The sequence below is a fragment of the Micromesistius poutassou genome (genome assembly GCF_964030765.1).
Source record: "Micromesistius poutassou genome assembly, chromosome: 2".
In the NCBI taxonomy this organism is placed as follows: Eukaryota; Metazoa; Chordata; class Actinopteri; order Gadiformes; family Gadidae; genus Micromesistius; species Micromesistius poutassou.
In genome coordinates, this window is record NC_140272.1 from 11,793,295 (window position 1) to 11,805,153 (window position 11,859).

General features: G+C 41.8%; 1 protein-coding gene across 1 annotated transcript; it reads right to left on the reverse strand.

The window, feature by feature from the left end:
• Nucleotides 1-360: 360 nt before the first annotated feature.
• On the reverse strand, nucleotides 361-11,422 carry evc (EvC ciliary complex subunit 1; the record flags this gene model as incomplete). Its single annotated transcript, XM_084464879.1, has 20 exons — nucleotides 11,049-11,422; nucleotides 10,811-10,924; nucleotides 10,586-10,672; nucleotides 9,955-10,169; nucleotides 9,489-9,573; nucleotides 9,305-9,403; nucleotides 9,052-9,183; nucleotides 8,279-8,440; nucleotides 7,703-7,919; nucleotides 6,932-7,080; nucleotides 6,341-6,439; nucleotides 6,019-6,231; nucleotides 5,433-5,542; nucleotides 4,969-5,182; nucleotides 4,470-4,697; nucleotides 3,569-3,713; nucleotides 2,814-2,916; nucleotides 1,176-1,302; nucleotides 934-1,030; nucleotides 361-509 (listed from the first exon to the last, which is right to left on the reverse strand). The coding sequence occupies exons 1-20, from the start codon at nucleotides 11,226-11,228 to the stop codon at nucleotides 361-363; spliced, it is 2,925 nt and encodes a 974-aa protein (XP_084321005.1). The 5' UTR covers nucleotides 11,229-11,422.
• Nucleotides 11,423-11,859: the final 437 nt, after the last annotated feature.

Genomic DNA, 11,859 nt, shown 5'->3' on the forward strand with positions numbered 1-11,859 from the left:
GTGGTGTATACACGGCTGGAAAATGCATGCTTTATTTATGCATCATTTACTTGGCGGCAGGGTACTCCAAAAAGTAACAAGGAACACTTGCCTTTGGATTTCAAGTAGTAGGCTACAAGGAAGTCAAATATTGCTCAGTTAGATTGAAAACAACAAATTCTGCAGAATGCTGTTTAAAAGGCTCTGTATTATTTTACATGTATATACAAATCTCTGAATAATTGTAAACGTTATAGATGCAGTCGATGTACAATACAAATATAATTGTACAATATAGTTTCAAAATTAAATGAGCAAAAATACATATCCCATTGCTATAAAAACTACATGTCATGTATGTTATAAAAAAACATGTTGATGTCAGATGAGTTGTGATTCCCGCTCCCTGTTCTTCTTCTGTGGTGCTTTGGGAGCGGTCGCTACGACTGTTGGAGTCAGAGAAGGATTCAAAGCAGGATCCAGATCTGGATTCAGGGCCAGCAGATTCATGATGTCGTGACTCACAACACCTGTGGAAATGTTCCATTATCAACAACAATAACATATTGATCTTAATAGAGGTGTAAAAAACCATTATACATTATTGATGATTAATTGATCTCCAACACATTATTAATCTACTATGTTCTATAAATTAATTTATAATAAATCATTTATCATTCAAAAGGTCTCATAACAAGGCAAATCTACGACTAAATGTCCGTCCATCCAGCACTTATTGCACTTCTAACCTTCCCAGGAAGGATGCATCCCTGTTCTCCTGTCCTTTACAGGTCTTAAGGTGGTTTACATTGCAAGACTGTGAAGCGCTTTCAATCTGTCCCTGTGATCAAGGGCTATACAAATACAATTGTCTTGATTCCTATAGATTTATCATTTGTGTTGTCTAGATCAATAGTTGCTACTTAATCAACGAAACGAAAGAGTCCTGACCAGAGTTCTCCTCCTGGATAGTCGGGTCCAGACGGGTGTTTTGGAGAGACACTCGGGCCAGGGCAGCCACCTCCGTAATAAAGGCTTCCTCTGCTTCCTAATGGACCCAACAGTGCATTACTTACATCAACCGTTTCATTCGGATAACAATTGAAACCAAGATATCTGAACTGATTCTCCGAATAAGACTGAAGACACTGTATGACTACGAGTGGCAAGGAACATGGAAGTGCAGCACTTACCAGCAACTGTGCTTTGATCTTTTCCATGGCCTGGTCCTCGGAAACTCTTTGCTGCCTCAGAGTCTCAAACAGCACTTCCTGTCCGAGGTCGTAGTGCTCCAGCAACTTCCTTTTGTGTTGTTCGACCCTTTAAGCCCAAAAACAAAAACATATAGAAAAAGGTCAGGTGAGACGTGACAGTAGTGTTAATTTTGTCACCTATTTTTAATGTAGTCTTAGTCTTGTGCCAAATGCCAAATCATTCACATATCTTTTTTAGTTAGTCGACTAAAAGTCATGTTATTTTAGTCTAGTTTCAGTCAAAAGAGAACTCAATATATCTTAGTCAAGTTTTAGTCAAAACATTTTAGTCTTTTTTTAAATAACAAATTATTTCTGAGATTATTTCTGATAACCATTTCAGTCAAATAGTGTTTCACACATCTCAAATATTGGTTAAATGTCATAATTACCTGACAAAATACACTTGTTGAATGATTTTTGATGAATGCAACTTTGTATTTTATAGGCCTACTGTACTGTAGGCCTAATATACAATCTGTTCTAAGTTGGTCTTGAGAAATAACAAATGAGATTTAACAAGGCTTAACAATTAATAATTAATTAATATTTATGCTGTTACTACAGCTGCTGATACTACAGCTTACTACAACTGCTGATACTACAGCTTACTGCAGCTGTTGAAACTACAGCTTACTGTCAGTTATAATGAGACACTGACTTTTTCTTAAAATCATTGTAGGTAAAATGCGACCAAATATCGAGCCTCTTCTTTCTACCTAGCATGTCATCGGCGCTCGTCACTCTGGCAGAAAACAGTCTTGCACACGCGTTACCCAGTCTTCTTGTGACAACGGAACACGCGTGCAAGCCGTGCATCGCACACATTCCACACACGTCACAAACACACTACGCGCACACTCACGTGCAGTCTACTATATTTGACAACGTAATGCAAGCGAGCGATGGAGGACATTAAGAAGAAATTGGCATCGGGAGAGTATCAAAAATCAAGGAAAGTCTACTGTGTGGAAGTATTATGAAGTTATGATTGTGCTCGCAGTTAACGCGCGCTTGTTGTGCTGATCGGTTGACAATTCCAAAATGCCTTGCATTCGTTTAATAAAGGTGTGTTTTCATGGTACAAACGTAAACGTGTCATTACTAGTGTGAGAAAAAATTTACTTTAACTGTGTCGGGCTCGGACATATATATTCTTGATGCCTGTCAGGGTCGGGCTCTGTTACTTCTTGGACACGGGCCAGGCTCGGACAGAAAAATGCGTCCCGTTCCGCGCTGCGCGCTCTAGCTGGTAGCAACAGCACAAACTCATTCGGAAGATTTTAAAGGCGTAACAGCTGAATATTCTATCTCATGATGAAAAAGTAGAGACGATTGTAGACGTTCTTAGTTTTTATTTTATGCTAAACATTTTAGTCTCGTCTTTTTTCGTCAACAATAATGCATGTTAATTTAGTCTTAGTCAGCGTTTTTGGACATTGGTGCAGTCTCGTTATCGTCTCGTCTTAGTCATGGAAAAAAAGGTTGTTGACGAACATATTTAGTCTCGTCTCATCTGACGAAATTAAGACTACGTGACAGTGGTATGAAAATGGATCTTCGAGGGGTTTGATGTACCTCTGTTGAAACTCTTTAGACGTCAGGTTCCTCTCCCAGTTGGCCAGCTCTCTCAGCAAGCCCTGGTGGAAGAGATGGCTGCTCTCTCGCCTCGCATTCTCTTCTGCAGAGAGATTTAGAATAACCCACCTTGGTGCTTTTCACCATAGCGCCGCAGCCAGGTTTCAGAATGAGCACCTGCCACTAGCCAATAGCAGATAGATTTAAGCATTTGGCAGGTAAAACAATTCTGGTTATTTATCCAAACAATGGCTTGGCTGCCACTTTTTCCACTCTGGCAATTTTAATAGACATATTTCTAAAAGTAAATCTTGGACCATGGCTGCACTCCCACGTCCTTCCAGCTAAACCGTCTTCGAACATTTGTCCAAATAAGTAGTAGTAGTAGTAGTAGTCATTTATTTGTCCCCGTAGGGAAATTGAGTTGCAGCAGATCACTTGACATTTCATCTAAAAAAAACAACAACAACACAGATAAAAACAGCACAGTACAACTTTCACACAGATTAACACTCATCATCAGTGAGTCAGCTTTATATTTATCACAGCCTTAACCTGGTTAAGTAAAGAAAATAAATAAAGAACTTGAACTTGAATACCGCCATCTCTCCTTTGTTTTTATCTTTGACAGACTTGTACCTCACCACTTCGGTAAAATTCTGTATATGGAGACCTACACTATACGAAATAGTAACTGGAGGATATTATGGATAGCATAGCGAGAGTGTGTGTGTGTGTTTCTCCTTCCACCTCACCTCTGACTGACTGCCGTGCGCTTGACTGTTCCTCCTGCAGTCTCGTGGTGACGTCCTCCATGTGAGAGTAGTAACTCTGAACCAGGGCACTGAGGGAGTCCTTGGTCAGGTACACACTCTCGGAGGCAGCCTCAGCCAGGTGATGCTGCAGCAGACAGGAACAACGGGCCGGGAAAAAGGCAAAGAGCCATTTAGCAGATTTGTATTATCCAAAGCCACATACTGTGAATTTATTTAGATGTATCTTGTTAAAGGTGACATATACCACCAGGTGCGAGTGTGATTAGCTGTTACAAGCCGTTTTGAAAGCTCTTCTGACATCATAGGTGGGCGTTTTCACCTAGATGTATGACGGATAGATGAGTAATGTTTACTACAGTCCACTGGGTAGGCTGGTGGACTGATCTATCCAGCATACATCTAAGTGAACACAGCCACCATGTCAGAAGAGGCAGATTTTCAAAACGACGTGTGATGGCTAATCACACTCACACCTGGTGATATGATATGTCACCTTTAATGATCAGCGTCTTGCTCTGGGTTCCCTACAGATTCACTGTGGATATTGGGCTTCAAACCCGGAACCTTTTGGCTGGGAGTCAAACACCCCACCACTACGCTAATATAGTGCCCTCCCACTCTAGTTTCCACTCTATTTAATTCATTAAGCCATCTTAAAAAAACATGATTATATCAAAGTGCAAAGTACAGATGCATGTTTTATACATTTAGTCTTAAGTGCATTTACATCACCACAGTAATTATGTGGAACAGATAAATTCAGGCACAGGGAAAGAACCACTCTTTTGCATTGTGTGAAAGCACTTTTCGTTTTTTTTTTACAATCAGATCATCTCAAAACTATGACCACTAGAGAGGATAAAAACACGAGTCAGCATACCTTCAGTCCATCAGCGTGCGGTGGACGGGTCGGCCATTCAAGCGGGGGCGCGGCCTCCATCTGCCTCCAGACCCTGTGGCTGAGGGCGTTGCCCACCAGCAGCTGGGCATGGCTCTGCAGGAGCTCGGTGCCCGTCTCCAGCTCAGAGAGGAACTCCTGCTGGAAGCTGTGGTCCACGAGCTGGCTCTCGGCCCCCAGGTGTCTCTCTGCCAGGCTGGCCCCGCTGTCCTGCGTTGGCATGGAGCAAACATTGGCTCACGGCTCCCCTGGGAAGGTGGGACTAATGCGTTCCATTATTGAACAGGAAGAGGCGCTGGACTGCAGTGTTTGTTGTTTTCGACAGAGAAAAGTGAGAAGGGTTTTGTCTGCATTTTCCTAGCAAACTGCCTCTGTCTGCACCGTACAAGAGGAAGATGTCACCGTAGAGACATGCTTCAGATGATTAATGAGCTAATTGTTATCGTTCCCAGTTAAAACAAAAACAACAAGATGTGCCCACCTTGCGTTGATCTTTCGTGGCTAAATTTTCGATTTCCTGGCTTCGGTTGTGGTCTTCTCTAAGCAGGTCTCTGAAGTCTGTTTGAGCCAGAGCCTTCAGCTTGGACAGCCTCATTTCCCGCAGCACATGCAGACAGAAGTGCCTGGACACAAAGTGTGTCTGCACTGCCACCAGGAGGCGCTCCTGTTTCTTTTCCAGCAGCATCCCCACCGGCCTAGAAAACAGTTTGTTACTTTTATTATGTTATAAACACTATTGTCATATCATTCTTCTATAAACATTATATAACAGCCACTCAATAAAACTCAACAAAACAATTAGTATCCAAGAGATAATATCTAGATAATATCTAATGTCTCTTTTAGCAATAAGGGCATCGTGTATCATCTTAGATAATGCATAGGCGGTTATTTTCATTGACTTTGGTTCATTCAAACTGAAGTTTGATCCCGTTTTGACCTCACCTGTCCAGTGTGTAGCTCTGCCTGACAACTGTGGTCTGGAGAATTTTCATTTGCTGTTCTGTCAGATGCCTGAGGCAGGCCAGCACCACGGCAGTCTCTTCACACCAGAGCTGGAGCGGCACAAGCACAACCCAGAATCAGGCTTAAGAGGCCAGATCAAGTTCCATTGGCTTCTTGAAAACATGCTCACTCACACACAAGTGTGATGAAATACACTTTCATGAATTCAAAACTGCATTCAAAGCCTACTTGCATAGTCGTATATGGATATTTAAGTATGAGACTGAAACCACATTTCCTTTCAATATGATATTTAGGGTCTAATATCTGTCTATAAATCAACATCATTGATTAAACTATAAAAGTGAGAATTTCCACTGTCAGTATTCTATGATGATAAACCACTTAAAAGACCATCAGCTATAATAGTGGCTTATTTCCCAGCTCTAAACTGAACCTTGAAAGGCTGTAGCGCTTCATGGGTTCCGATTTTATTGAAATGCTCACTGCAAGCAATTCACGGAACACATTTAAAGCACACCACCAGCGTAAGATATACAGCCGTCCCCAACCCCGATGTGACTACCTGTCTGTCCTGATCCATCTGAGCCCTCATGTCCTCCAGTTGCATCTTGGTCCCAACCTCCGCCTGCTGCCGCTGTGTGGCCAACTTCTCCTCTAGATCCAACCACAGCTTGCTGCAGTGCTCAACAGAGAGCTGTGGCCTGGGAGCAAGGGTGCCGAGGAAGACCTTCTTGGCCTCCTCGCCCACTCTGCGCGACCACGAAGAGTGAAGTTTCTAGAGAAGTAAAAATGGAATGTCAGGAAAGTTAAATATAAATCTATTCATATATTCTTATTTATTGCTTAGAATAATAGCGTGGCTGTGGACACAGAATAACACTCACCCTCCACAGATCACAGAGGGCTTCGACCACTCGGTCATCCTGTTTCACCTCCAGGTTGATGCTCTGCTGCCGGTGGTTGGCCTGCAGCTCCTGGTACACCTGACAGGGTCATCAAGATTCACACATGAACAATCGCTGACACCTAGGTAACTAAAGCAAATGACCAAGGTGTTAATACAATAGAAGTATATTCTGGGGATATATACATTTGCACAATCCTAAAATTAACTGATTAGACAGATACAGCTTTCTGTAGCCACCATGTCTGTTTAATACATTGTTGTTGAACTCTGTGTTTGGTGCCCCGAGCTTGTTTTGATTGGTTGAAGCAAAGCAGAGCAGTTGACAGGGGATGAATGCTGGTTTTGTGAGGCAGAAAAAAAAATATTGCAAGATTTGTTCGATTTTAAATGATAACCTGTTTCAAATCCAATTTGTCAAGTTGTCCAAGAGGGGATCAAGGAAGACTTACCTGCCTGCTTGGTTCATCTATAGTCCATGCTGCATGGTATAGCATGTTAGCAAGAATAGCAAGCAGCAAGGGCAATCCGACATCCCTATTGGTTAGTGGTATGAAGTCATGGTTCTGACCTTGATGAAGTGATGTAGGTCACCGTGGGCTTGTGCTGAATCCAGCACTTGGCTTCTCTCCCGGGCCTGGCTGCTCTGCAGCTTCTGACTCTTGCTCTCGGTCCTCCTCCACTTCTCACTCGCCAGCTCCTTTGCCTTCTTCACACTCTCTGGAACACACCGACATGTTGGCTGACTGTGGATACCAATGCTCTGCACATCATTTCGTACATCATGTATCCAATGCTTGGTCCTCTGTGGCGTGAACAATCTAGGTCAAGCGGGAGCTTCCTGTCTAGCGGGTATAAACGTGTGCTAGTTATAGGAATTCGATGAATCTATGTTTGTTAAAATTTTTAACCATGAATGGAATTCATAGTTAAAAAGAATGGGATTGTAACAGAAATAAATGTAATAAAAAGTTTATTTTCCAAAGAATTTACTATAGAACATCAGCAATAGCAGTCATAGCATTGGTCACACAATGGAAAAATGATAGCTGTCCGAATGTAACCTGCTTGAAATAACAGGTACCACATTCAGCGATATGGTGCAAGAGCCTGACCTTAATTAAGAAGGAAAAAAAAATCTATTTTCAGATAGGATCTTGAAATACGAAAAGTAGGACACATGGGTAAGTTCCATCGGTTTAGGGATGAGAATCATTTGTGGGTTGTCTTGGAAACCCAATTGCTGACGATGCATTTGTTTGTACATAAAATCTAGTGATCTTTGTCCATTAACACTTCAATGTACAAACACTGTCAGCCTGTACTACACAATTACTCCTACCCTCGGTGCACTGTTCCAGGCACTCCTTCAAACTGCACTGCATTTCCGACAGCATCTTCTCCATCAGGTCAAAGGTCAAGGCGTCTTCTACGGTGAGCTGCTCCAGTGCCGTGGCAACCAGGGCTTGCCTCAGACACACTTCCTGTCTGAGTAAGGCAGGTTTTGCCTGAAAAAGACACATCAACTCCTCCCACCACAGAAGCCTCTGCTGGATGCTCTATAGAGAAGGATCAATAAAACATAAGCATTTCTAAAATGCATGTATGGAGAATCGTTTTTTTATCTAAATAATTACTTTTCATTAATAATGATAGAGGCTGTTGTGTGTTCAATAATTAAATTTTCCCAACATTTAAGCATTTAGCATATGGAACTACAAGCTATTGAATCCTCCTAAACCATATTCATTCTGCTATTTTTCATAATTTATTTATTTTTTTGAAGAAAATCTGCATTATTCAAACAATTTATATAACCATGGTAGTTATTATGTATGACGTTATTGCAATTGCAAAGAGAGCAGGGCAAATTTTTGAAGAATATATATAGAAATAATTGTTGTGTTCTCCTCCTCACCTTAAGGCCTGCTTCCTGAGCAGCCATCCAGTGGTTCTCTAGCAGTACCAGAGTGTGGATGAGAGAGTTGATGATGACCTGGGCTTCCTCCGTCGCTAGAACGCTGTCCTTACCCAACAGTTGCTGGCACAAGTGCTCCAGCTGCTGGCCAAAAACTTCAGTCTGTGAATGAGAATAAGTGGATGTCATAGGTCAGCCTTTCTTACATTTTTAAAACCAAGGGCCCAGAATTGCTTGATCCTTAGCATTTTGGACCCAGTACTAAGACATATAAATAAGCCATACATATACAGAACTTTAATTGGCAAATTAACATTAATGTCAGAATTAAGCGTGGGTCCGTTTTTCAATCAGTGGTTGGTTCAATCATTTTTCTGAATGATTCTTTGACTCCAAATTCTGTGTCCTGATGGATCAATGAGTATTTGGTTCACTTATCAACTAACGTGAAGTCCAGGTTTATAATCTAATGTAATTGGTTTACTGTGGCCCAGTAGCCACTGGTCCATGGCCAGATGCTTGGCCTGATACATGATTTGAGAAATGATGTCATAGTGCTAATTCACCCTTGCTTCTTGTGGCAAGACACCTGGGTGCACCACAAGAGGGCAGTAAGCGGTCGAGAGAGCAGCTTGTTCAGTATTTTGGAAATGTGGAAAACATGGAAGGGAAACATAGTCTCTTGATGTGTTACAATGCTCCATCAATGGGTTACTGGCATTCTGACATAGTAGTTCAAGACTGGATTCAGGAGCATTTCTCCTATAAGTTACCATTTGGAGCCCATGCTCCAGAAGGTCTTTATGGGTCCTCTCTATCTCCTCCAGAGTACAGGGAGAATCTGTCTCAGTGTTCTTTTCAGAGGCTGTCTTGGTGGTTAACCGTTTCCTCAGTGTATCCACTTCCTGAATCATAAACAAAGAACATCATAAACAAAGAAAACAAATCCAGTTAAAGTAAGAACCCCTTCCTACAGTTATATATATATATATATAAAGTTTTTAAAATTTTTAATTTTAAGTCTACCTTTTCCGCCATTACAATGAGGTTCTTGTAGAAGTCGGCCTCATTTTTATTCTTTGGAAACCGCTGACTGAATATCATTTTCACCAGTCGGAGAAAGATCTACAAGTAGAAACAAGTTAAAAGATTGAACAGAAAGAAACAGTGCTATATATCAGGGCTGTTGTGGAACATTGTGCTCACCCACCTGACACTTCTCCTCCTGGAGGGAACAGCACTGTTGCTGCACGTCCTGCAGGGCCAGACAGTAGAGACCGATCCGTCCCTCAAACCTGGGGAGACAGCACACAGCAAGACTGCTCTTATTGGCCACATCACGTTGAATTCATTGTCTATTAATCTCTTGATAAATAAATGAAAATGCACTGTTGGACCACCACTAGAGCCTAGAAAACTTGTCTAGCAAGTACTCTAGAAAAACTAGTATTAATTTTTTGAAGAAAAGAGAGAAAATCAACCAAATAATAGCATTTCAGATGCAATGAGTGTCTATAATCAACATACAATTATGTATTATAATCAATTTCATCTCCTGTTCATCCATTCTGACCCAACTTTGCAATTCTTGCCTAGCCAGGACGTGCATAGTTAAGAGTGGGCTAAACAGTATCATTAGTATCCATAGATCCATAGCAGCATCGAGAGACTTATACCCAGTTTGAGTGAGTGTGTGTGGATAGTGGGGGGCCCTGGAGAAGCTCTGGTTCTGGAGGCTCCTGGGGACCAGAGAGGAGGAGATGAACTGGCTGCTGTCATCATTGTCCTGCTCCTGGCTCAGAGATGCTCCGGTAGAGGAGTCCTCGTTGGAGCCAGCTGGAAGCTTTGAGCGCTCGTGTACCGAGGGATTGGACGCTCCGTCTGCTAACGGCTAACAGCGTCAAGTAAAAACATTAAGTCACATTATTCAAATTGTATTGTACATATAGTCGTGCTAAGTAGTCGTATGTAGGTTTTGATGTGTAATCACAAGATTTTTTTGTCTTACGATTTATTACGATTTATTATTAAGGTAATAAATTATAAAATGAATGTACACTCACACAAAAACAAGCATTTTGGTGGTTATACTAACTGTTACAAAACGGCTTAATCCAATCATCGCCATGGTGAATACTGTAAGTGCTAGTGGGGATTTTCGTCAATAAGTAAATATTTTTGTCCCTAAGTGTAGGCCTATGTTGAATGAGAATGTCTGTGTGTGTGTGTGTGTGTGTGTGTGTGTGTGTGTGTGTGTGTGTGTGTGTGTGTGTGTGTGTGTGTGTGTGCGTGTGTGGGTGGTCTTACCCTGTATTTCTGGTTGATGGGGTAAACCACTTTTGCTCTTGATGCAAACGCAGCCACATCATTGTTGACGGGTGGCATCTTTTTTTCCTGGACAATGTGGGTGAGAAGAGTAAATGTTTCGATTGTGATCTCATTCACATCACACATGAACATATAAATTGTATGTTTTGATGACATGCTCTGTGACAAATCGTCAACATCAATACTGATGGTGGAGCCTCCTACAACTTTTGCAGCCGAGGAACTTGTCACATCCTTTCGGTTGTTGCTGAAGCGGTCACTTTGATGGTTGTCCACGTTTTCTTCGACTGGCTCAAGTAACCTTCTGGCATAGTTGCCCTATATTGAAAAGGGAAAAAGGTTTACACTCATGTTATGGTCAAAATAAGTCTCAGTGTGTGTGTGTGTGTGTGTGTGTGTGTGTGTGTGTGTGTGTGTGTGTGTGTGTGTGTGTGTGACTAACCTGTCTTGTTAAAAGCATGGGCTTCAGACAGAACACATACAACAGAGCAGCGGTAACAATGCCCAAAAGACCCCCACAGACAGTCAATGCTGTGAGCAGTCCTGTAAATATCTGCAGCGATTCGGGGAAAGTGACCAACACATCAATGGCGCATTCTGCCACCGCATTCTTGTCTGTCATTATTGAGAATCACATCAAGAGACAAGAGGCTGAAGTAAACGTAAACGATTCGTAGGTTTTTCATGAAAGTCGTTGCTCGGATGATGTTCGGAAAGTCCGCTTATACATGCTTCGGCAGTGAAACTGCAAAATACGCAATGGAAAGGGTAAAAGCAGAGGGGTGAGAAATAACTTGGAGGGACAACAAAAAACTACATGGAACAGTGATACCATTCCGCGGACGCAGATTTGATGAAGCCATTCCCGTTTAATCCAAGGAGGAGCCTTTTCCCCTAACTTTTTGCAGTGACAAGTCCGCTGAAATCACGTTAAACACGTTTCCTGTCGTCCCTTCAAAATAAAATGTTTTTCCCATACCAACAAATTAAATGGCTAATTTGTTGCAACAGATACTTGAAAATGTATGCATGGCCTGGATGATGAGTAAATGCACATATTAAATAGCAGACACACAATATAATACATTTATGCCTTCAACATTACATTGGCAGCACTCTTGCGTCCACACAACTGAATGTACTTGGTCCATCTGAAGCCTTCCCTCCTCATTAGGAGTTAGATCCTGCATTTAAAGAAAACACCTAGAAAACAACTTGATAACACACCAAACACCTTCCAGAAGATTAGAATC